Consider the following 25070-nt stretch of genomic DNA (forward strand, 5'->3'; position numbering starts at 1 on the left):
GACTGACAAAGGAAAAACCACGCGTTAAAAAAGGAACACGATACAACACATAGCGAGCAACGCTACAAGTATCGCGCATGAAACGAGCGTATCTGATACAAGCTACAGCTAGCAGCGGTGCGGCCGATTGTTGGGTGAATAAAAAAAAAACGCGTTTACATTACGGTAAAAGGCAAAAGTCGTTTTGTTTCCCTTTTCTTTGAAAGGTGGACAGAGATCGGATGGTCTCGAATGTGGGAAGAAACAAATAAATTATTGTTAGAGGTCTGATGACCCCCAAATCTGTTTTCATAATTAAACGATATTTTAACTAGAATAAAGGTGTCTGTTCATAAGCTGTGAATCAACGTTAATTTACGATATATTAGCGCTACTGCTTTGTTTCTCTCATTGTCGAATGAATGAATGTCTTAGCGAAATCGTCGCGAAGGTGATACTTGTTAACGATCAATGTTGTAATAGGACTTCTAGTCTAAGTGGTTAGGAAGCGCTTCCCGGGCAGGTTGCTTTAAAGCGTTTCTCAAAATGATTATTATAGCGGAATAGGTTGATCTGTGAATGTATAAGATTTGGACGAGAGCCCACTTTATAAGGCCAGCTTTCCAATACAACAAAAGTATTCAGTGTTCATATATTGAAAAGCCATCCATGCAAGCACTTCTATAAAATCGGCTCCCTTAGTAATTCTTCTCTAAGCGCCTTTTTCCAGTATGTGCGATGTAAACGCAGGCTTTCTATAAATGCATGAAAACGACAAGGGAAACTATAGATATATATCTAACGAGCTTTAAAACTGCTATGTTTCGGAAGCCGAGACCTGTTTTCGAGGCACCGCAATGAGCAGTGGAAATCATTCGGGAATCCATTTCAGTATGAGTAATCGAACAGCTTGATAACGTTAAGAAGTCGTTGTCACTGAACTTCAATGATCGTTGACGGACTCAGCGGGTCTGCGTAGTGCACGGACATATTCGCCTACGAGATAGTTCGCTGCAACCTTTGCCATCGTAAACATTGCGAGCTACTGTTACAATATTTCTATTATCTTATGTGTGCTTATGCTGGAAAAATTATTGTGACCGAAGGTAAAAAAATAAAGACACATAACGTTCGATGTATCCGCTGGTTGCAGATTCACAAAAATATCTCAAGTGATCTGACACATACAAACAAATAAATATTTTCATAAATTAACGATGCAGTTTTTTTTTATGTAATAGTTCACGGTCCGGGCCGTTTTTCTAAAAGCTAACATCTGAAGTGATGTTAAAATTTTCAGCAGTGCAATAGTGCCCGGTAAGTTCTTCTCATAAGATGCACATCCCTAAATCAGTAGCCAAAAATTAAACGAATCCCTTATTCAAACAATCGCATACAAGCCCATAAACAATTATAGGATGAGCTAGTTAACAGGTTATTGTAACACCTAGTTGCAGCAATACTTGACTTAGTTAAACACCACAGTAAGCCTAGTTCTGCTTTTTCAATCGATAGTTTTGAGCCTTATCTACTGCGTTAATGTCGAATGCTGACCTCGAATAGGGTGCAAGCGAAACTATCACGACTAAACAGACTCGCACCTTTCAAAAGCCGCGCCAGACTCATTCTTACCCCACTCCCCCATCACTCTTGGTTGGCAAGGCTATCATCAGTGCTAGCGCTAATGCACTTCGATGTATCACAGCGCACTCAATTACTGTATCAAATCTTTTGATGTTCCATTTCGTCTAGCCAAAACTGTTGACTAATTACGTGGTTGGCTCGCCGGCGTAGCATGTAGGAGCAAAGTGTCAAGTATTGGCCTGCCATTGTTACTGCTGCAGCTGCTGTCGCTTCTTCCTATCGTTATCGGCTGTCTATGTCGCTACCGCTTGTCTTGCTGTTCCAGACAAGGGCGCTTCCTCTGACTTGTCGTACAAATATCAACTACGAGATGTACGGATGGCAGTGGCAGTTGTTGCCATTGCTCTCCGACCGATAGATGCTCCTCTAGCAAGAGCAACAACAATTGAGTGGCCCATTCGTTGGCAGTGTTTACATCAATGACAGGCTGATTTTGATGTTGACGTTGGCCCAACGTAATCGCTTTGATGGTAATAATTCGACGAAGTACGCTGACGGCCAGGAGCAGTAGCAATGATAATAAGTGAGGGACTGCCCAAGATTAGGAGCATTTAAAACGAGATTTTCAAGGGAAAAAAACAAGGAGAGTTTTAGACCTTGATGAAATGACTGGATAACGATGAAACGAGCCCCATCTCTAGCTCAGTCGTCAGTATTAGTCTTTACAAAGCACGGGGCAGCAAATATAGCTAGATGTGACTGGAAACACAAAACGTTCGAGAGGCGCGTAGTGGACTAATATTAAAGGAACGACCCTTCTGATCGGCTTCGTCAAACGTATACATCAGACACTAGCAGTAAATTCGACAAGAATGATATTCTACTGGATGCGCACTACTATAGTAAGCAACCGTTAGAAATTGACGTTCTATGGGTCTCTGCAAAATGAAAATAACCCAACACAGTCCATCTTCTGTATTCGTCTGTGTAAGCTTGTATCGAAACTCAACCAGTATAATCATGAGTGGACTTCAACGAAAATACTATCTTACTTTACGCTATACACTTACCTGGTAGACTAGAATCTTTACCACTATATTTTAAAACTGATATGCGCGTTGGTCAAAGTGAAATAGAAATCTCAAATTTGGCCATGTATGCTTGTAGATTAGATAAATATTTATGTTCAGAGTAAAAATGTTTCAAATGTCATCGTCAACAAAACAGCAGGAAACGGTTGTAGAACTTGAAGAAACAAAAGTGCTATTCTCTTTATTTGACATATGTATACACATCTGTGTTCTGCTTTTTTCGCCTATAATTTTCTAATAAATAGCTAGTAGAAGCTTCACTAGGCGTGCGTGTTATCGCCTTTCCTGCCACTTAGCCCAACAAAAAACCGATAAAATTTACCGCGCCCTTAGGTGCATATGTTTTTCGAGTTCAGTGAATAAACACGTCATCGCTACATCACTACAAGGAAGTATCTGTCACAAAACATTTCTACCGCGTAAAATCATGCCCGTCAAACGAACGGTTCATATTTAATCAAAAATTTACACTTTTGCCAACCATGAAAAACTTTTACCCCAGTCGAATAAAAGTATTTTGATTACAGCCACAACCTCCCTAGTTAATGGCCTATACTAGTGTTAAAGGACAAGCAGCATTATTACCTTATCGAGATTTGAGATTTAATAGATAATTGTCGATATAGTATCATAGATCTCATCAAACTGATCCAAACCTATCCAGACTACACTGTTATGTTTGGAATAGTTGGGAAAGTTAAAACGGATAAAATCGCTGTGCGAACTTCGTAAGTTATGTTGAAACAATACCTACGATGAATGCAGCAGCGAGAGGCCTACAACCGCTTCGTAGAAGAAACCAAGCATATAGCAGAGTTCAGTCCTATATGGAAGTTGTTCTCAAGGTTGCTATAGTAAGATCGAAATTTAGCAAAATCAATATAGATATTTCAATTTTGAAAATAGAATACAGCAAATATGTATTCCTTTAACTTAAATATCGTTACTTTGTCACAGAACTTTGTGTCCTGTGCATGTATATTGTCACTAGGTGGTACAGGTGGGGGGTCTAAATCGGTGGGCGGCACCCGGATACTTTTAAATCGGGAACCAATGTATTAATTGTCATTCGGTTTTATTTACTAAGTAGATTAATATTGAATAAGACTAAAAAAAAAAAAGCCATTGAGCCAAATACGCAGAGAATGTTTAAATGAGTGACATTGTTTGCCTCTGTTTACCGGAAGAACAATCCCCCGATAGATCTGTCGCAGACGTTAACGACGCTATCGCGACACGCCATCGTTGAACCCTCAGCGATGTCAAAACAAGCCTGTAGTAGAATAGGAAGATAAACGCATTCCCGAACCTACACTTGTGCCTCCTTTTCGTTGCTGGCAATTCGTAGCATGTTTGTTGAGCACCAAATGTTCCAAGTGTGGGATCGTCATTTTGTCATTCACAAACTTTCTTGAGAAGTGTAGCACATGCATAACTGTTGTCGAGTCCATCTTTAAACGACTCGCCTTTGATATGTATAATAGTTCGAAGTCTTTTCTTTTCCCTGATTTCTCTGTACCACAACCTGCTTACTATATCATAATCGTTACGTTTTAAAAGGCACCCTCAATCATCAGCCTACGCCACAGTTCAGCAACTAAACAATGGTGAAGTTCTGGCGGAGGAGGCTCGGCTTAGTGATAAATCCTTTCATACTATAAGAGATATATGGTTCATGTACCTGTGCTTCTATCAGAAGAAAACATACAATTGTTCACCTGTATTTTCTACCTTGTCATTAACTATCCGAGTAAACGATTTAGCAGACGTAGTCTTGACGAAGAAGCAATTAGCAGTTAGGTGTTCTGTCACTTATTGTATTGAGTCAGAGTATTTCTACAGACAAACTGATGTGTGATTTTTTATGAAACTATTTATTCTGTGCTTCGCGCAAACGAAAACGTTATTAGTAGTAGAGTCCGCTCGGTAATCCTAACCCTTCCCATTTTTATAGTTACCTCTATATCCTAGACCCGTAATCTCTCACACGTCCTTTCTCTACTTGTCTTAGAGAGAATAGATTTATTTTGGCTCGCTCGCAGCCTTAGCAAAGTTGCTTATGCCTGGAACGACGTAGCCGACTATACAGTTACATGTATTCGATTTAAAATCTCTAAAGTAAATATTTCCATACGAACCAAACAGTCCAGCACTTACTTCATACAATTTCCCCGTAAGATCAGTCAATACGGCCGTCGAATAACGACTACATCTCAATTTTGAAGCAAATACACAGATGTGCATGCCTCCAATAATGAACCAATCTACGTAGGCAACCATGTATCACTACTAAATATTCCGAATGCACCTACTCTTGTCTGACATTGGCGTTTCCGCCTCACCTAACCTCCCTTAACCTTTCCTGTCATCCCGTTCGTTCTTTCAATCTATCGCTCTTTCGAGTACTCTGCGAGTCGGCCGAAGACGCAGCTGCTGCAGCGATCATCTCTAACAAGTACGTCCGTACACGGTTATCCGCGGCCGCTGAAAGCGAAGTAAGCTTTGCATGCGTGATCTTCCCTGATCGCGATAATGATCAATACTCATTCCCTGCGGTAGCCTGGAAGGGTTGAGGCACCCCAGTCAATGGATGCGAATGACTTCTATCAGTAGCCAGATGTGTGATTTGGAATGTAAATTTTGAGCTAAAGCTAACCTCAAGAGGGAGACGAGGAGTAGCGTTAGAACCCGCTGCCTGTTTCGTATTGTAGTGCGACCAGAGTAAATTACCTGTCGTCGACAGTATGCACATTAGATATTATATCTGATCGCAATGAAGCCTATTGTTCGATGATGAGAAAAACAACGATCTCTGCAAGTCGCCTATTAACGCGGATGCAAGCTGGGAGAAGGACTGTGGACACTAGCTGAGGTTGGAAAATCAATAGAGTAAATAAACGGCTCGTTTTTTTTATACGTGATCACGTAGCACCAATATAGAGTTCATTCACGGTGCTCAATTAATAATGACCGACATGGAGCGCAAAGGCGAACTCGTTTTCAACGCTGGCTAATTAGGGCCACTATGAGATTAAGGACTACAAACTACAAAGAGATACTGGAGAAAGTAGGGCAAACTCATTAAGTTCATTGATGACAGTGCTTCTAGACTTATCCGGACAAACGGATGAAAAGCGAATAAGTAATTGTACGGCGTCAATACTTGCTTTAATACTGTCAGACAAGGAAGTCGCTTGATGTGAGTATGTACGGCCGAAACGTTACGACAAAGCAACAGGAAGAACAACTCAGAAATAGTGGCTATTCGTTCGAGACACTATCGCAGGTAGAATTTTTACTTCAAACCACTTTCTTAATATACATATATAAATAGCGATTGGCTAATTGTACTGGGTACAATTCCCAGATGCCGTGGGGAGTCCTTTTTCAGTTACAGTGTAGCTACCATACATATCTCAGTCTCTTCGTGCCGATGAAGCTTTTGGGCTTATTATATGACTTATTGAGATCTTGAATTTCTCTAGTGCTGCGCAGTTTTCCAATATACATAATTTGCTTTCTAAGTCACCAATTAAATTGACAGAGGCAAAAAATGGATGGCTGAAAAACCTATCTTTTAACAGGTAGATCTGCCGCGTGTTGGAATACAGCAGATACAGCAATTCCTCGAAGTTCGCACGTAAATTTTTATTTAGTAGATAACTAACTTATTCGTAAAATTACACTTTGGCATCGCTTATATTTTAGGAGGTAAAAAAAGTCGATGCCGGCACGACTTCAAAAGAGCCATGTTCTCCATTGGTTGCGCATCCAAATCGTTTAGGATTGTTGGAATCCGTGGGTTGAATCCTTGGAAGGAAGGATGTAGGAAAGAACATACAGAATCGTTGTGGGAGTAGGTTTCGTGAGCAACAAGTAGTTGTGAATATAAAAGGAGTTTTGCCTACCGCACAAAGAAACTCGATTATGTAGGCAGTAAATGTAATTTGCATCTACTTTACCTACTGGCACGTATAGGGACTTTTTGTTAAATCTCTTTATCTACTGTCCGAAATTTCTTACATTTATGAGGCCTCGACGTCGAAACTTTTGTGTTACTTTTTTTGATCACTTTTATTTCACTATTTAGCCCGAATTTATGAAATGCAACATTATCAACGGATAGTACGGCAGATTTCGAAGCCAGGAGCCCACATTAAGTTTGGATATATCGGCAATGTCGAACCATCAAGTTGTGATGGCCTAACAGGCACTTATACAAACAACTAGGCTTACAGCATACTGTGTCTTGACGCCTTCAACTCATCTTCGCGGCTGATATATGTGTGGATTCTCAAAGCCAAGCCCTTTTTAAGGTGTGTAGGCGTGGCTTCTATTATATTCCGCCTGTAGAAAGCTCGACACACAACGTGTAAAGATACTAGGGGATATAAGAAAGTTATCCCTGCAATAAGCGCTGGATGGGCCTGAGTTAAGCGTCCAATAGGAAGGAGTAGAGAGAAATGGCAAAAGTGAAAGGAGGGGCAAATAGGAGCAAATTTCTTCTGTTTCCTTTTCGTCCCTTGAGAGCAGACGCCGTGAGCAGCAAACCTATCCATTTCTCGTCGTTCCTTAGCCGCTCACAGTTCTTTTTTCGCCGTAGCTGTTTTTAATGCTACTGACAAAAAATGCTACGGCCACAAAACGTCTCTTTAACTTGCTTTCTTACAACAAGTGCGTTGTGCTTTTGTCACTGCCTGGGTCCTTTTCAGTTATCGGCATTAACAACCTACCGGGTGCCTGACTTGGCCTTCTCACGCTTCACTCCTCCAAACGGAGGCTAGGATGCGTATTTATGGGGTCTAGTGGCATTCGCTTGCTACTTGTATCCGGTCAGCTGACTTCGGCCACCACTGCACTTACAGAAGCAGCACCAGTAGGAGATACGGATATAGTTTAGAATAACTCAGAAACTCAAGCACTTCCGCTCCTACATGACACCTATAGTCTAATATCAACCATCACTAGGTAGCGAAGTTGGCTGTGTATTGATAGTGGAGACAAAATGAGACTAGCTTCCTGAACGTGGCGCAGAACCTAGGTACGAGACCTGGAGGCGGAAAGTGAGATACTCCTTATTATTACCGACAATATTACCGAAGCGAGTCGTTCTTGGTGATGCACGTGTGCATATCGCAATTCTGAAGTTATCTATTTTCGCATCTGTCAAACAAAGTCTACTTCACAGAAAAACACGGTTCAAGTTCTAGTATACATGTTGTTTTTTGAACGTCCCCGAAACACTTGAGTAAAGATTTAATGTAGTTTTTTTTTTCCACAATCACAACAGTATTCGAGATAGTATACATAGCTAGTCAATCTGGCGAATTCATCAAAGATGTGAAGTCCGAAATATCTGAGTCTGGCTCCAAGGACACAGTGACCAAAATGAAAAAAACTTGTACAAAAATCATTCTCAAAAGACTTTCCAGATTGCCTATGCCCTATTAATCCAATCAGCTCATAGGCAGATCTGCAAATAACTGCTAAGCACAATTTCTGACGGCTCCTTCTGCAGCCTTTTATACAGATATGTAGCATGTACACAGTAGCTGGCGATACAGTCTGGCATATATGCCTTGAAGAGGCCTAAACAGTGTTCATGATAAATTTACTTCTTCTAGGCAAGCATATCCATCAAATAGACACGTGCAGACCTATTGAACAGTTAATGGAAACTGAGAACTTTTCCCGCATCGAGAACGTTCTTAAACCCTCTTAAATTATCTTTGGAAGAACGCCTCCAGATATCAGCTAATGGTAGCTCTAAATGAACAAGTAGAAACTCCTTTAAGTACAGTCCAGTAAGTTTTTCTTGTCCACTCCCTTCTTGCAGCTCGCGTAACAGCCGATTATACACTGTCTATTACTGCATGGCACAAAACTATACAATAAATACAAGGAGGGGAAATTAATTGAGTATCTTAACTTGTTTGGCTGCCTGATGTCCGAAGTTAGAGTTAACTGAATCCCTGCTCAGACAACTTCCCAGACTTACTGTCAAATCTTGGGCTTTTAAATAGATACTGGGGGGAAAAGAAGGTGGCGCACGTGTATACTGTTCTTTTTTCAACGCTTTGATGCAAATTATTTGCAATATATCAATATAATGTGTTAACATTCATAGATTCATTGTTAGACGTTTAGCCGTTATCTAACACGTAACCGATTTAGAAGCTCCGTGTTTAAGACGTGTGTTAGAGGTTTAACTAGCAACTTACTTAAAGTTGACTAACAGTTTAGCAGTAGGTCGTATTCAAAGCGGGTTGGTAATAAGCCAATAAGGGTTTATTCTGCAGAGTTATCTATGATCTCAGCAATGTTATACATAGATTACGATTGATGGCCAGTTGCCTAGCTTCTCTTGTGATGTTACGAAGTCCGGACTTAACGCGGCTCGTTTCGCTAAACCTTTTCCCTGAACTGATCTTATAAATGGCAGAAAGAGGTTATTTTGCGGTCTGTTAGTTTAACACCGTAGTGGCAGTAGCGAGGCGCAGCAATTTCTACTTGGAAAACACGAATATTTCTTCTTGAACGCTCCGTTAGGCATGCTGTATGCATTTTTACAACCTGTTTCCCGGTTGGTTACCTACGCAGCTGTCCTATTTTTGGTAGTACGTCTCGTAACTTGCTTTTGGCTTAGTAACTCGTAGGTTTTCAAAAACTGCTTGATTCAAGACTAGCTTTCAGTGTTCGTAATCAATGTTTAACAACACAGAATGTACATTGGCACCGGTTGGGTTTGCTTTATATGATAAAAACATTTCTTTGAAAGGTCTCGTTGTACTGTGACATACGTTTTTTTCCTCTGAGGACGACTAAATTCTATGAATCAGCAAGCCCGTTCGGTTGGCTTGTTGATGACTTTACATATTTCTACACTTTACCAGGTACATGGGATCTGTGAAAGAGAAGGTAAACAGTCTATGTAGCGTGTGTACGTACAGAAAATTAGTATGGTAGGCTAATTGCTACAGAGATTGTTATCGATTTTACTAACATATCGACTACATTGATTTTCAAACTGGGTAGAAGCTTGATTTTTATATTTCGTTGTGGAACTTTGCTTGCAGAATTTATTGATACGATCGCTACTGTCTGCACAGTCAGTCTGCACAGGTAAGGTCCTATCTCGCTTTAATTTAACATGCTGAAGTTCCAAGTGCCAAAAAATAAGGTTCGAGATATGACGCGTACATCTACAATTATGTGGTTAGAACCATACGGATTATTCATTTTAGCTTGAATTGTAACATTTTTTAAGTGTTTTTGTAGGTGTTCTCATTAGGACACTGCCTTATGGTTTGAACCTGTGTAGGATGCAGGTTGCCGCTGTTATCATTTACGCTATTTCAAACGTGGTTGCTTCTGGTCTTGTGTGCATTATCCGGCATCATCTATCTAGGCGAATGAAGCAATTTTACCAACAGCAGAAAAAACGTCTCCTTTGTTTAATGCCCTCGGTATAATATGAAACACGCGACGGAGCGTCAGACTCGCGCAGTTTTCGGGACGGATGTTTATAGGCGTCTACACGTTTCTGATACCCGATGCAGCTACAGCTAACCTATTAAAGCTGAGGATAAGTGTAGTGGTCCTGATTGAAAACCGGCTGCACATACACTTCGTTTCATGGTGAGAGCAAGTATGAAGCGATGCTGAAGTATCCAACGTATAATAAAGTTTAATTTAGTCACAATTAATTTTTAACAATTGTGCTGTATTGTTGCCATGAGCTTCGTCAAAAGACGAAAGGCACGAGCCGAGCGCTTGCTGACTAGTGGGTTTCAAAAGTGACCCTCTTGACTGTCTCTCTGAAGACACTCTCCTACCTAGGGCACGTTATTGTTACCAACAGGGCCATCAATTCATCAAGCGTTCAAGCAATCAACCAACTGCCAAAAAACCTTCCTACGCACTGATCCTGCCCTGTAGACTGTCGACCGACAACGAAAGCCTAGCCAGACCACGATTGCGACGCTTCAGGACGCGTTTGTTCCAGACGCAAAGGCTGGCATAACTGCAGCCCCTGCCACCGTGGCTTCTGCATCGGTTGTATCCTACAGAACCTGTCTAATCATCATCATTCTGTGCCACCTGCTCTTTTCTCCTGTGGGCAGTTTCGCTTCTCGCTTCGTACTCCGTCTCTTCAATCTTTATCCCACTTTTCCCCGCCTTCGCGTTTTTCTGCTGAAAAAACGGACGGATGAATAAACGGATCGGCCGACGAGACACGGTTCAGTCAGTGAGCGCGCGTTACCGGCCACACACCACACAAAAAAGCGAAAAAAGAAGAAAAAAAAAGGACGATAAAGGGAAAACCCTCCGGGAACCGAAACGACAGCAATTAATTTTATAAGTTAGTGACCCAGAGTGAAATTCCTAAGCAAAGAAAGAGCTAGGTCACCGAAGGCGAAAAAAGCAATAGAGACGACACGAGAAAGTCCGCAGTAAGAGGCGTAGACTCACGGGGTCGTTTACGCTTCTTCAAGAGAAGAAATCAAGTGATGTACAAACGCGAGCTCACGCTGCCTGTAGTGGCTGTCGGCTTAGCAGCGGCGGCTGTTGCCATAGCTCTTTCGGGCACTACCGGCACCGCAAAACGAAACGTTTCTACAAAGCTCCCAACCACAGGGCAATGAAAGCCGAGGCACGCTAAAAACAGGGAGCCTCTGTAGGAGGAAAAGGCGGTCGAGCAAAGCCAATGCGCCAATCGACTCATGCCAGCCTTGGATAGTTTAACCCGTCGGCCGAAGGCTACAGCAGAGTGGCCAGTACCGCCGGGGCCGTCAGGCCAGCGCGCCCACCGCAACAGCGAAACGACGAGGTCCCCTTCAACTACAGAGACGAGGACAGCATTTCTGTTTCCCAACCAGCACAAAGCCTGCAGCATATGCTTTCGGCCTCTAACTGCTCCTATTCATTGGTGCTTTTTCCCTCCTTTATCTCATATTCGCCTCCATCTCGCTCGCTCGCTGTGTCTTGAGCCATATCTTTTTCTGTCCTTTCTCGTCTGTGTGTGTAGACGAAGCGAAACACGTCGTGATAAATAGAGGGCATTTATTATGAGGCAGCAAGGAGAAGGTTAGGAAGCCAGTGGTGGTGCGCGCCGTCAGCCTAAATGTGGACTGGTGGAGTGAGAGCAGCTTTTATTATACAGGATCACACTCAGCCGATTCGACGCCTTCTTATGAGAGCATAAGAACGCGGCCAGCTATCTGTTCACAGATTGGAACATACCGTCAAGAAAAGGAATGGTTGCAAAAGCTCTCTAGAGGGCACAGACATGAAGGCGCAATAACGCCGAAAGAGTTGCTGCTCGTTCAACTTTTAATAGGCGTAGATTGACTTATTTGAGCGTATCGTCATGTGTCCAATGTGTGGGCGGCCGCAGCAGCGTCCTGTTGGCACAAGTTGTTGTACGTAAAATTTAACTGAGACATTTATGAGGAGGAGTTTGGCTAAACGAATGATATTGTCGTCCATACGAAACTGAATAAACTTCGTGAAGTTCATTGACGTGTCCTTTTCGTTCGGGTCATTCGTAGATTACGCTACTATCGCGCTCAAGAGGAAAGATGTCGCTTTGTTTGATAAGCTCCATGCTGTTAAGGCTAGTATTTGCAGCCTAAGGCTTTTTGAAACAAAGGAAAGGAAAGGTATGAAACTGTTTATAATAAGGTAACATAAACTCACATAGCGATATAAAAGTAAATGAATGCACAAAAAAGTCAATACTAACTCGTATAATAACCCTAAAAATGGGGTGATTTTCTGTTATTTCCATCTAATATGCGCGTCCGTTTATAAAATCGATCATTGCTGATATCAAAAGGGCGAAGATACGCCTTAACATCACGCACCCTAACAATATCTCTAAATATGAACATGGCAACAGTGCCAATTGACCACACTATTTTCCGCTTTTTTTTTACGTTTCATTAACGTCTCTTTTGTCGATTCCTTCTGTACTTTCATTCTTTACAGATGGACGACGCGTCCCGAGATGTTGTCAGCGCCCCAAGAGAAGTTGCAATCATCTCATCTAGTTGAGGTCGCTCGTCGCGTGTCACCATTGCTGTGACACACTGACAACATCTCCTTCGCAAGTTCAACCATCGCTTATCGCATCTTCAGGGTCTCCTACGTGTCGTGGTTCCGCTTACTGTCGAAGTACGTGGTACCTCCGCTGTCAGCCTCCGGGAACGACTATGGAGATTTTATCGACAGCAGCCCCGTTTGTTGCGCTCACAGCCAAGACGACGGTCAACACAATGACGACAGCTGCGACGCAGCTCGTCACTATAGCCAGTACCGGTGCTTCTGTAACGACGACCAATGCTGGTCTGGATAGCGTAGCCAGCAATAGTGCCGGCAGCGGCAGCAATGAATCGGTTCTTATCGTCCTTGACAAGGTCGTCTCGCCGAGTATGTCCAACTATACGGATATCTTACTGCAGACGTCGTCGACGGAACCGAACATCACGATGATCACGTTGAAAGGCGCAATCCTTCTGCTAATTATCCTGTTGACGATTACGGGCAATTTGCTCGTGCTCGTGGCGATCTTCATGAATCCCAACCTGCGTACGACGACGAATTATTTCATTGTCAATCTCGCTATTGCCGATTTAATGCTTGGAGCAAGCGTTCTTCCGTTTTCGGCCACGTTAGAGCTGCTGGATAAGCAATGGTATTTTGGACAGATATTTTGCAACGTCTGGGCGGCAACCGACGTTCTTTGCTGTACTGCAAGCATCAACTCGTTGTGCGTCATCAGTGTCGACCGCTATATCGGCGTGACGCGACCATTGAGCTACTCGAGTATCGTCACGCATCGGCGAGCCGTCACCACGTGCGTTGTGGTGTGGATTCTTTCGTTTATTATCTCAGTTGGCCCGCTATTCGGCTGGCGGGATCCGCCTAGTCCCAACAATCAGTACTCGTGCGAAGTGAACAAAAAAACGGGCTACGTCATTTTTTCGGTGCTATTTTCATTCTATATACCGACTCTCGTCATACTTGTCGTCTACCAACGAATCTACCGAGCGGCTACACGTCAAACGGAGTTTCTCGAAACCGGTGTAAAAATTGTCAAGTCAGGTATGTTCAGGAAGGTCACGATGCACGAAATAGTACGTCTCTGTGTGTCTGAATACGGTGAACACACGCCATAGGTGAATGAGCACACTAGTAGTATAGAGTAAAGCCCCCTCTCTTACTTTTTCTGAAAGTAGCCTCTCTCGACATTGTCATTTTTAACCTTCTTTTTTTTTATTTTAATTCTATATGTACGGGTCCATTTCAGTGTGCCACATGATCGAAGGGACAAGGTACTTTATACTCAGTATTCACAATCAGATGCCGTGCTAGCTTCAGCGGCAATCACGGATAGTATCACGCTGTGAGAAGACAAGGGTCACGTTCATATTTGTCACTTTTTGCGGTTATACGGCAAGTGCTCCCCGTGTTTTCTTACGCTAACTGAGGAAGGGGGGTCTCTCAAAAATCACGATTCAGGCGTTCTTTGAGAAGCCCTTCGTTTTTTCATTCGTTCGTCTTTATTCATTCGTTTAGCGAAAGCGTCGGAAAGCGGTTTCGGGAAGCCGGGAGTGGCCGGTTGCGCCAGTCAAAGAAACGAAGCCCTCTTTGCTGCCGCCTGTCGCAAGTATAAGCACTTTCTCAACAGAGCAATTTTCCATTCTTTTGGCGTGAGCCATTGTTTCTTCGTCTTTCCTCTCTCTCCATTTTACCGACGGCAGATGCCTTAGAAGTGGCTATTTCCGCCTGCTTGACCATCCGCCTATGTCGTTTACCGGCATGGCATGGGATGGGAGGGATTCGCTTGGCCTCTTTATTAATACGAACGACGCACCTTTAATCTAGTGCGGGTGACACGTACTCTGCGACCGAATACTTTATAGACTTTTCCATGCAGTCTAACAGAGGCGGCAGAAGCTGCACGTGCAAAGAGTACGTAAATCGTTCAGTCTAACGTACAGGACGGGGGATGACAGTTGACGCAGACTTGAGCGGACTATCTAAGATATCTGAATCGACCCCGTTCAGCATTCAGAATACGGATGCGGTATAGTTCATCATATTGGTTGCTCGTGTCTACTCAGCTTTATACTTACATAAGCGATGTAAAATTTAAGGTTAAAAGTAATTTTTTAATACACTTATCCTTCCGGCTGTCACACGCCCTACGACTAATACACGTATTAGTATATTTATTTAAAAGTATATCGAAAGATCTGATGGAATAAGATGAGAAAATTAGTACTATACATGAACTGAACGAGAAGGGCGTCGAAAGATTTCGTGAAGACACGGTTATATAGATATACATATTTTGAAAGAATAACTATAACCTTAACCCAAGAGCTACTAATTAAATGGTTGGTAAATACTAATGCTAAGCGATATGTGTAAAGACGCCTTTTCAGACCTCGCTCACCGCTGGCTGAGAAGTTTACAGTCAATCAAGCTGTGCTCTGAGTATTTACAATCATCTAATCACCACGTTGAACCACCAGTAGCTTCTCTATTATCAGTCAGAGCCAAGTTACAGCGGGCGTGTTATGACAAAAGAATGATATCACTTGATCCTGACGGTAATAGATTCACTCTCCGTGTTCTAAGTTCGCAGTCTCACAGACGCACGCTCATTAAAAGAGACTGTCATATATTTGCGTCTCAGTTTTTATATGTAATTTTTCTATTTATGTCTTCTCGAACTAAATCGATGCTTGCCCATTGGTTGCCCGTTTTAAGTCATAGAAAGCGCCATAATCGTACGAACTTAGATCGGTAGAATAAACAAGTTCTTTTTTTTGTTCAATCCGTATTATGGCGTAACGATGAGATATGGTATTGTCACCAAACAACCGATGTGTTTTGATATAATAACCATAAGTCTCTCGAGGAACTTCAAATAGTGGGCTGTATCCATTTTTTTTTTTTTTAATTTTTAGCGAGTAGCGGATATTTCTGATATTTATTATCTAGTAAGATATTACCATTATTTTAGATACGATCCTACTCAAGACTGCCATCGAACTCGAATTTTCTTTAGAACGACACGATTCTCTCGTATAATCCCTTTTGGGTGACGGTAGGGGTCGAAGTTGGCCTCGTCTATAGCTACCCTATGTTCCAGGCGGATTTGTTTTGTTGATTCAAGTTTCTCAAGTTGCATATGGGACACACCACACGCTGGCTCCACTGGCCTCGAGTCAATTCGAGTAGGACCACTTTATACTCAGTTTCCGTGTTTTCAGGATTTAGGCTATAATTCTGTAGCACGTTACGTGTGGCGTAGCTGAGTTCTCAGACATAAAGTTCGGCATTCGTGACAAGTTCTCTGAATTGCCGTAATGCGTTTTTGTCTTTTATGTCCCGACTTCTTATCACCACTTTGCTTACCTTCAACGCTACAATCTTCGTTCTTGAAACGTTTGCTTCACTCCCATATTGCGCATTTGTTGCTGTTTTGATCAGTCATCGATAAAGTTCCGTAGTGCTTTGGTATTCGAGGAAGAAAAACTGGAACACCGACCGCCAGTTATCAAAACTAAGATATGTTTTTCTTCTAAAGTCATCTTTAAATTTGTAAACTCAGCCAGTTTTCACTCGGAGGTATTTACCGGTTAGGTTTCATTTGCGCAGTTCAGAAATTATTCAAATAAAAAATCTGCCAGATCCATTTATAAAAGTCTAATATTTTTCCTTCATATGTATATGTGAGATTAGGCACTTTTTAATACAAGATTCTTCTAGTAATATTGCTTTTTCTTTGCAGAGTTTTCCTTGGTAGGACCAAGCTATGACCATTTTTTACAATGCCGAACAAGAAGCGCGTTTTTGTTCGGATTTTTTTTTGTAAGCGTATCCTTAAATTATCTTGTAAGAAAAAGCTTGCGCTAGTATATATTAAAAAAAAAATGCTCGAGGTACAGTGTAATGGTTACACTGTCTTTGTCTTTATAAACGCTCAGGTTATTTATACTCTACTTATTACTTGACGGTTACTGAGGTCGTAAAAGGGAAGAAATTTACTCAGATTCCTCATGTACCTACCGTTTCGATGGCGGTTAACGTCCCTAATAAAGATTAACATTATTCAATCCACTAAACTCGGGAAGCTATAAGGTGATCTTGATCTGAAGCCGAACGTTGTTGCGTGCTTGGACTCATTCCTTTGAAATAATACTTAGTACCAGTAGCGGACGTAAAACTCGAAATATTTGTTTATCTACTCAGATGTTTATGCCTGTGTGTGATTTTTACGCTTTCGTCTCACGTCTTTAGTGCACTTGTTTCTTGATGCATAATAGTATTCTCACACCACTTATCTTTCCGCTATTTGGGCACAATGACAATTCCCATATAAAAAAATGTACAGAAGATGTAAGCTTCGTAAAGGACTAGAAAGCTCAGTTTGCCTCTCAATGTGGCACGCGTTAGATTTCCAACATTAAAAGATGCCCTAGATCTGTCAATGCTTATTATTTTCAAGTGATAAACATAGATTAATCTATTAAGGTACGTCACGGAATATAAGATTAAGTGTGCCGGCTAAAAGGCAGAAATGCTTTTAGGTGCTCCTGCTTTTACGGCCCTTATATGACTTAGTACTGTATTAGTATGTACACATCTGTGAATAGCCGTCGTGTATACACGAGCGTGGCGGATAAGGTATAGTTTTATGATGATTCTTTATCTATGCAAGAGTCCACTGCAAGATCGACCAGTTCTATCACGTGTTTCGTTCAAACCAAGTTATGTCCTTTACCCCCCATCTGACCTTACCTGTTTTATACGTAACGGATCTAAAACAAGCAATGATAACGCCCATTCCCCAGAAGAAAACACGAAGAAACGTCTAAGGTTTTTCATGTTCCTAGAATACATTGTTGTGTAAAGGTGGTAGACGGTCAAATTCTTTCTACGCGTTAAAGACAATAGGCGGCACCATTAATTCCAAAGGATATAATTTGTTGGATTACATATCAGGTTAGAAGTGTGGGCTCGAAAACCTGGTTTTTAGTCACTTATTGTTTCTTAGTATAGGCAGCTAAGATCAGGAAATTGCTTCATACAAACGCAGGTTACTCCATTTCATTGTTGAAGGACAGCGAATACCCGGCAGTCGTTTATCGGATCGGGAGTCACAATAAAAGACAGTCTAAATGAATAGCGACTGCAAGATGGACCGTTTCCGTAACTTTGTTTGACTAATAAGCAAAGCGGTATACTTCGTACGGTTGTATTCAGCGGAGGCGTGGCATATCACTTACGGATTTCTTATTTCATTCTGAATATTGGGCTGTGTGCCGTGACACGGCCCGCTCCGGACCCAAGCCACAAAAACGCGAACTTACTCTATAGCACTGTGTTTATAACAGAACGGTGTGTGCTGTAAGAAAGACGCTATTTTCCAAATTACCGAGATCATAAGCCATCGTTAGTCACGCTCTTTAAGGAAAAATCTTTTCGGACTTTAGAGCTCTCTCTCTCTCTCTCTCTCTCTCTCTCTCGCTCTCTCTCGTGTAACGCACGTGTCGTCTAGATGAGGGACACAGCGGGCCATTTAGTGCGATAAACTGGAGCTGGGGGCACTAAATCTCTCACGAGCAGAACAGCAGCTGTTATTACCCGTTCGATGAGTCGTGTTTCTGCAAACCCTCACCCAATACCACTCGAACTTCCACTCACTGGCCTTTCATTAGTAGATTCTACAGGCTTTGAAAGATCCACCCTCTAACAATATAATCGGTGCTTCACGCGGAAGTTGCTAATCATCGCAGAATATTGGCCGCGGTTGTTGAGGGGGTATTCTCATTGATTCGTCTTCTCTGACGTGCAGGAATTTTGCCCACAGAACATCGATCATGTTTGCATGTTTTTTTTTTATTGCAGTATTTTTGTTTGTGATAGTGGTACAAGATGAAACAATCCGAAATTGTACATATGAATCTGCAAGGAGACTTGACGGTTGCTAGTTTTGCTTTGATTAAGGAAATAGCGTACGATCAATCTTTCTGAGGGCAATAATTAGCTTATAGTTAAATTTGAATACATAAGGGTTGTAGAGATAAAAAAAAAATATTTAACTATCGTCATTTTGCTAAACGCACGGCCAGTTGGAAACGGATTTTTTGAGGCTCGACAACTTTCATATTCCAACGGTATATCAGAGAGTTTATTACAAGGCTTTATTATTCGAACTATTGAAATTGAAATTTTTTTTATTTGCTACATTCATTGTTTTGTGAAAAAGTATTTCCGCTATGTCTACTTGCTTCAGTGAAACCATATCCATAGGTGATCTATCCGAAGCACACGACAACAGTGCACTGACTGACCTAAACGCTCAGCAAAGCACCGTCTTACTTTTTCCAACCGAAATAGCCGAACTGCTTATACTGGGTTTGAAATCCTTAGATATTTTCACTGCTGCCGATAACATAGAAGGTAATTTGTCGCCTTAAACAATAGGTACATTGTCATTATTCGCAGATAGCATACGTCCATTCCTGCTATATAATGCGTCGCCAAATAAATAGTACGTAAACGTCCAATTGCGCAGTAGTCATCAATTTTTTCTCATTGGATAACTCTAAGCTTTACACTGTTTAGGTTACGAAAGGGGACAAATTCTATGCTCAGATTTGAGCAGTGTTTAACAATATAAAGTCACCGGAGCCTCTATGTATAGCGGATTTTTAAAGGGGATTGACTCAATACGGTGTTCATTGCACCCCATTATAACATAACACCCATACAGTATCTTGAATACGATAAAGCCATAGCACTCGCTAATCAGTTGACTAATGACCCAGTATATATATTAGTTTAACGCAAAACCATGCTGTGTGCTGTTTTCCTGTCGTTTCAGGAGCTGGAAGCTCAGAGAGTGGGGAACTGACCTTGCGTGTTCATCAAGGCCACTCAAAGTCCGCCAGTCAACAACGGGAATTTAGAGACGATGGAAACCCTAAGATGGTCACAATGGGACTACAGGGAAGGCTAGCAAAGTTCAAAAGGCAAAAGAAAGCTGCTAAGACCTTAGGAATAGTTGTCGGAGTCTACTTTATATGCTGGTTTCCGTTTTTCTTTATACTACCACTTGGTAAGTATAGCTATAATGCTATGACAACGTTGTGGTAGGCATAAGGCTATAAATATCTAGTTAGCATCAATATTTATTATCGCATTTACATTGTGCACAAGGTGGTTCTCGCTCCAATTGCGACGCAATCTTTTTAGAATCAAATAAAAATAATAAAGTCTCAGCTGAAGTCATTCGTTCGCAAATTTTCATTCATACTGTGGACAATGAATGGTCACCGTTCCAATAGGTCAATGCTCTGCCAGAAAAAGAACCTACCCATGGGTTATGCCTTAGATCGGCCTCAACAGGTCCGATCCACTACAAAAAGACAAAGAACTCACGCCTTCTGATACCTATCAGAATATAATAAACCAACTAGTTATGTTCGCTCAATAGCCATAAATCTGTTCGGACTGCTTTCGTTCACGATACCTTAGCGTTTCCTATATATGCAACGCCTGCGTTCCAACTGAATTGGTCAACACATGCTTCCTATCATTCATGGTGTTTTCGCTGCCCGAGAAACACTTTTATCCAATGGGTAGACTGTATCCATACGCTTCCTTCTCGCTATATTACCGCCACGCTGGCACGCAGAGCCCTCATGCACCTTCCTTCTACTTCTGCTCGTCATATGATTAAAAGAGACCTATCTTCCAACCACGCTTGTTCTGTCGCCGAATTCAATGTGAAAGCGACTTGGATAGTGCAGATATTCCTTTTGCAGCCATAATTATCCCGATTTTACGTGTACATTATTTCGCTAACACCATTGGAGTGGGAATATACCATCGTTTATAGAAGGGTTTTAGCATTCTCGAACGGCGGCGATGTGTCTTTGACAAAACTTGAATTATTTGCAAACAATGCGTCATTCTGCCAAAATGACAACGCTTCTCAATAGACAATACACCAGCTTTGCGCACGACCCGTGTGCAGAGCTGTCGCTAAGAGGGGGGAGTAACGGGATTTGCGCCAATGCAATATCAACAAATGATGCACCGTTGCATTTAGTGTTGACGAGTGCTGGGCAGATGGCGTTGGCGATGAGAGATAAGACCACTAGAGGAAAGACGTTGCATGGGACCCTTTATGACCTCACTCAGAAGCAAAGCATAGACTGCCATACAGCCTGAAATAAATAACTATACGTTTTTTTTAAAAAAATGTCAAACATTACCTCAAAAAATGAAAGCATTCTAGTTCATTTCTGCTAACGGTTTGAACTCTTGTTAGTCCTACGCGGTTGTTACTACGTTTCACGCACGAAACCTTGGTTTCACCGATGGCCGGTCACTGTTTGTAACTGGGCTACGTGCCACGCAAGGTGAAAGCTTTTTATACCGCGCATCACTGCCTAAAATAAAAATATTGGCTGAAACGACGATTTCATCTGATTAGGTTAGTCAAACTAATCTGCCACACGCCGTCCGGCTTTTGTTTTAAGGAAAATGCTACAAGATCTACGATTTCTTGCTTCCGTACGCTAGAAGCACCATGATTGCCATATTAACTATACGTAGAGAAAGAGATGCAATGAAGGAAGCGCCAAATGGACCGTACTTTCTAGCCTCAGTGAAACCCTGCTTAATCACATCAATTCTCCTGACTGGCCATCGCAGTACCTCTATCGTTCGTATTGGTGGTACGGGTAGTCTAATCCAAAGTTACCACTGTTCACTACCACTGAAAACGTGGTTTCGGTTGTTCGCCTGTCTTCCCTGCGGCACTGGCCCACTAAAACTGACAAGGAAAATAGACCCTTTCGTCTATTTAGATTTGGGAGGTTTCCCTTTCTAATCGAACCACTGCTATAGCTACAATATACGGTATCATTGACTGAAACTCCGTTTTTCCCCTTCACAAACTTTCGGGAATCTTTGTCCTTCTATAGAGATGCGAAACACAATGGATTAGTTGTCGCATATTAAGTTTAACTTAAGCAGACGTCCATGTGGGAGGCAAAACTTGCTGGCCGATGCGATGTGCAGTCGAACGGAAGGGAGAAAGTTCTTTGAGGACGCGTTGAAGGATGCGCCGTATAGTCGAACAGTAGAGAAGAAAAAGCAATCATTGCTTGTCTGGAACTACCACATAACAGGGGGGCCATAGTACTTTGACCTGCGCCAATCTACTGTTTATTGTGTTGGGTCTTAGGATTTTGCTTTTCCATTGTTCTATTCTATGATGTTGTTTTAAAACGAAGACCGGCACTATTAGAGCGAATAGTACAGAATGGGCTTTGCTACACAATCGCGAGAGCAGACGCACTGTGTCATAATCTGAAGTATTATCACAATAGTATGACAGTGCCGCTGTGAATGCGATCTTGTCTACTGTTTTTTTGCTTTGTTATACGGTAAGGTCTAGCGTAACAACTAACATGCAGGTTGCTTTGCACACAATTCAATCTGGTGAACTCCGCTCCCTGCCCCTCTAAGGTGGTGTACATCTGGTCCATGGTCCTAAGTCTATTTTGTTTTTTTCGTAAAAAGGAAGGCGATGTAGTACAACACCTTTCGAAGTCTTGTTGCCTCTGTTTTGGCCTTCTTTCTCGCCATCTGCACCAATGCTCAATTGAAACGTAGCCTGAAACTGCCCCATGTATAATGCGTAAAACCTTGTCTAATATATTCCCGCCGTGTTATAGTGTGCTGTGATAAGCTAGTCATTGAATGCCGAATTGAGACTTATTGGCTTGAAAACTGACTGAGTGATACGGTTGGAATCTATATCGAAACAAGACACGTCTACGTTTGGAGGTAACATGCTATACTTATTTGAAATAATGAGACCTAGACCCTCGAGTAATTTTGGTGGGTTCTAGGTAGTGACAACAATCGGAGCACTTTTTTGAGCGAAGGCAGCCTCAAAGTGCCAGCGCATTCCCATTCAAATGAAGATTCTGTAAGTTTGTGCGTCTTGGCAGGTTCTCATATCGTTTTAATCTTGGTGGGATATTACATTGTATTCTCAAGATGCATCTCTGGCACACGTAGGCGTCCCTACATCGAACGTTTCTTGTGTATAACATACTACCGTTTTACGGGAATTATATGCTATCGGGGCCTTATTAGGCACGCGGAAAAGACGAAGTTTCCAAGGGGTTAAAAAACGCTGTGTTCCCGTGTTGCCTTTATGTTCCGTCTGCCTGTGCCACAAAGTTTGCTTCCTGCTGTTTCGACTGGCTAGCCTCTCCTTTTCTTGGCCCTTCTCTATGTTCTATAACGCTCTCCAGCGGCAGGTACAGATAAAGGGTACAGCCAGTTCATACGAGTGGAAAAAAGAGGCGAAGAGGATTGGCAAACGAGTCGGCTCAGTATCAAGTCTTCGTATTTCTTCATCTATAGCTGCCTTTTTAGACAGTCATGGCAGACAATGTTTTTTTTTCTCCTGGTCGTTTTTGAAGAGCCAGTGAACCGACGCGGAAGTTAGAAGCAGGAGCTCAAACAAAACGGAGAGTCACGCATCGTATTGCAAATAGAGTGCTAAGAATCTTTCTTTTCTTACTATAAGTATATCAAGAAACATGCTCTTTGCCATCGCAAATAAAATAAGAAGGAACGGTTTCGCTTCGGTGCTTCGGCACACCCTAGATATAATCGCGGACTCATAGATGAGTCGATTTTGCCGTAGGAGCACATTCCGTCCACCATTCACAATGCGCTACTACATTTGTCCAAGGCAAGCTGACATCCTTGTGCTTGAAATTATCAACTATGAACGACGCTTCAAGTACACGGAAGCGGTAGGCAGCGTAATGGTCGGGTTCAAATGACCGTGCATCGAAATCGTGGACGTGGATACTCTGGGAGCGGCCCTGCGGTCTCCTTTGACTTTTCTGTCACCATCACGTGCATCGCTGCCCTCGTATTCCCCGCTTGTGTGTAAGTTGGCCTAAAACATTTATTAAGCCTGTAAAGCAATACATAGACAGTAGAGCATTCTTCTGTTAGAAACTGTCTATTGTCACTAATTCGGTGTCTAGTTGCTGACCTGATCTGTATTGGCATTGGCTGCACCGTGTCAGAGGCGGACCTTTGACGAAGCTCTGCTCTCAACGAAATTGGCATGCTAAGTTACACCTGCGCACTAATTCCAGTTGTATACGTGCATAGGATAAACGGAAAGAGCATGAGAAAGATTTTGTACTTGTGTAGATCTGACTTGAAACGTACTAGTTCCATAGCCAATAAAGTGGATTTACCCACATAAGCTTTTTCTGAGATAAGACCTGACCATTACCATGATATGATTGCTCAAAACGGCCACTCGCACCTGATAATTAATTATCAAAAGGCATTTATAGAATCCAAATGAGAACGGTTATTTTTAGCCGAAGCTAGTGGTATAAAAAAGAAAGCAGTAGCTATTTTCAAATGGTATTCCAAATAATATTGCGGATACGTTTGCCTATTTTAGTATGTGTTACAAACGCACCACATGTGCCACATGTGGAGCCGCTTTGACTTAGGCGCCTGCGACAAATTTTTACTGTGATACATTTTTGGAAAGAGGCTTGTTCCCATTATGAAAAGTTGTTTTGTCTCCGTTTGTCACGCGATGCTGTGAGCCGTTAATTGCTTTTCTCTTCAAACAATACGTCCGAGTGGCTCCACCGCTGCTTGGGACCCGTCGTATGTAAAACGCAAATGATCGTCTTTCCACTCGAAATGAGATGCAAACTCGCGAGGGCACGTCGTTCAGTGAAATTTCTGAGCACGTGCAGCTGATCCGGTGTAGAACTAGGACACGTGTGATTCGTTGTATAGATCAATGCCACTCTATTACGTGCCTCACTCGAATGATAGAGCAGTAGAAACGGACACAGTCTACTTCTAGGGATAACTCCTATAACTCTTCGTATGAAGGTTACATCTAACTACTGCAAAGGCCATAATATTCCGCGATTTTAACACCTAAACCCTTTGCATAACGGTACGTGGAAAGATAGATGTGTCCTGTGGTATCGCTGTGGCTCTGTCTACGTGCATGCCATTTCCGTGACCTGTTATCCCGAGCTGACATATTGAGGATGGCCAGGTAGATCTGGTAGATTGGTGAGGAAAAATGCGATGTTTTGTAGTTTTAATAAAACCAAGTGGTGTTATTTTTCCTAAAATCTATTGTCATCCTTCCCTGACTAAGAATTAATAAAATGAAACGAGATAATTAAATCAACGAACGAATGAACGATAATAATTTATCTATCAGGATTGACTATCGCAATCTGCTTTTACGGCTGTACACTTACTCATAGATTATAGGTATTTGACGGCGAATAACAAAAATAC

General features: G+C 42.1%; 1 protein-coding gene and 1 long non-coding RNA gene across 13 annotated transcripts in view; one reads left to right on the plus strand and one right to left on the minus strand.

Annotated features, from left to right (window-relative positions):
* The window catches only part of LOC147755703 (uncharacterized), a 92292-nt gene that overhangs the window by 27694 nt on the left and 39528 nt on the right, over window positions 1-25070 (minus strand). The window lies entirely within an intron of this gene.
* The window catches only part of LOC111250672 (alpha-1A adrenergic receptor-like), a 176920-nt gene that overhangs the window by 26317 nt on the left and 125533 nt on the right, over window positions 1-25070 (plus strand). For 10 of the 11 annotated variants that reach the window (XR_015327713.1, XR_015327714.1, XR_015327722.1 and 7 more), the window contains exons 2-3: window positions 12645-13760; window positions 19561-19794. Coding sequence is in view for 1 of the 11 variants with exons in the window: in XM_022806248.2 (XP_022661983.1) it covers window positions 12869-13760; window positions 19561-19794 (1126 nt within the window). In the remaining 10 variants the exon portion in view is untranslated. Of the gene's footprint in view, window positions 1-12644; window positions 13761-19560; window positions 19795-23460; window positions 23664-25070 lie in introns of all 11 variants that reach the window. The other variant, XR_015327723.1, reaches the window with a different exon arrangement.

The sequence above is a fragment of the Varroa destructor genome, unplaced genomic scaffold (assembly GCF_002443255.2).
Source record: "Varroa destructor unplaced genomic scaffold, Vdes_3.0 BEIS01000005.1, whole genome shotgun sequence".
Classification (NCBI taxonomy): Eukaryota; Metazoa; Arthropoda; class Arachnida; order Mesostigmata; family Varroidae; genus Varroa; species Varroa destructor.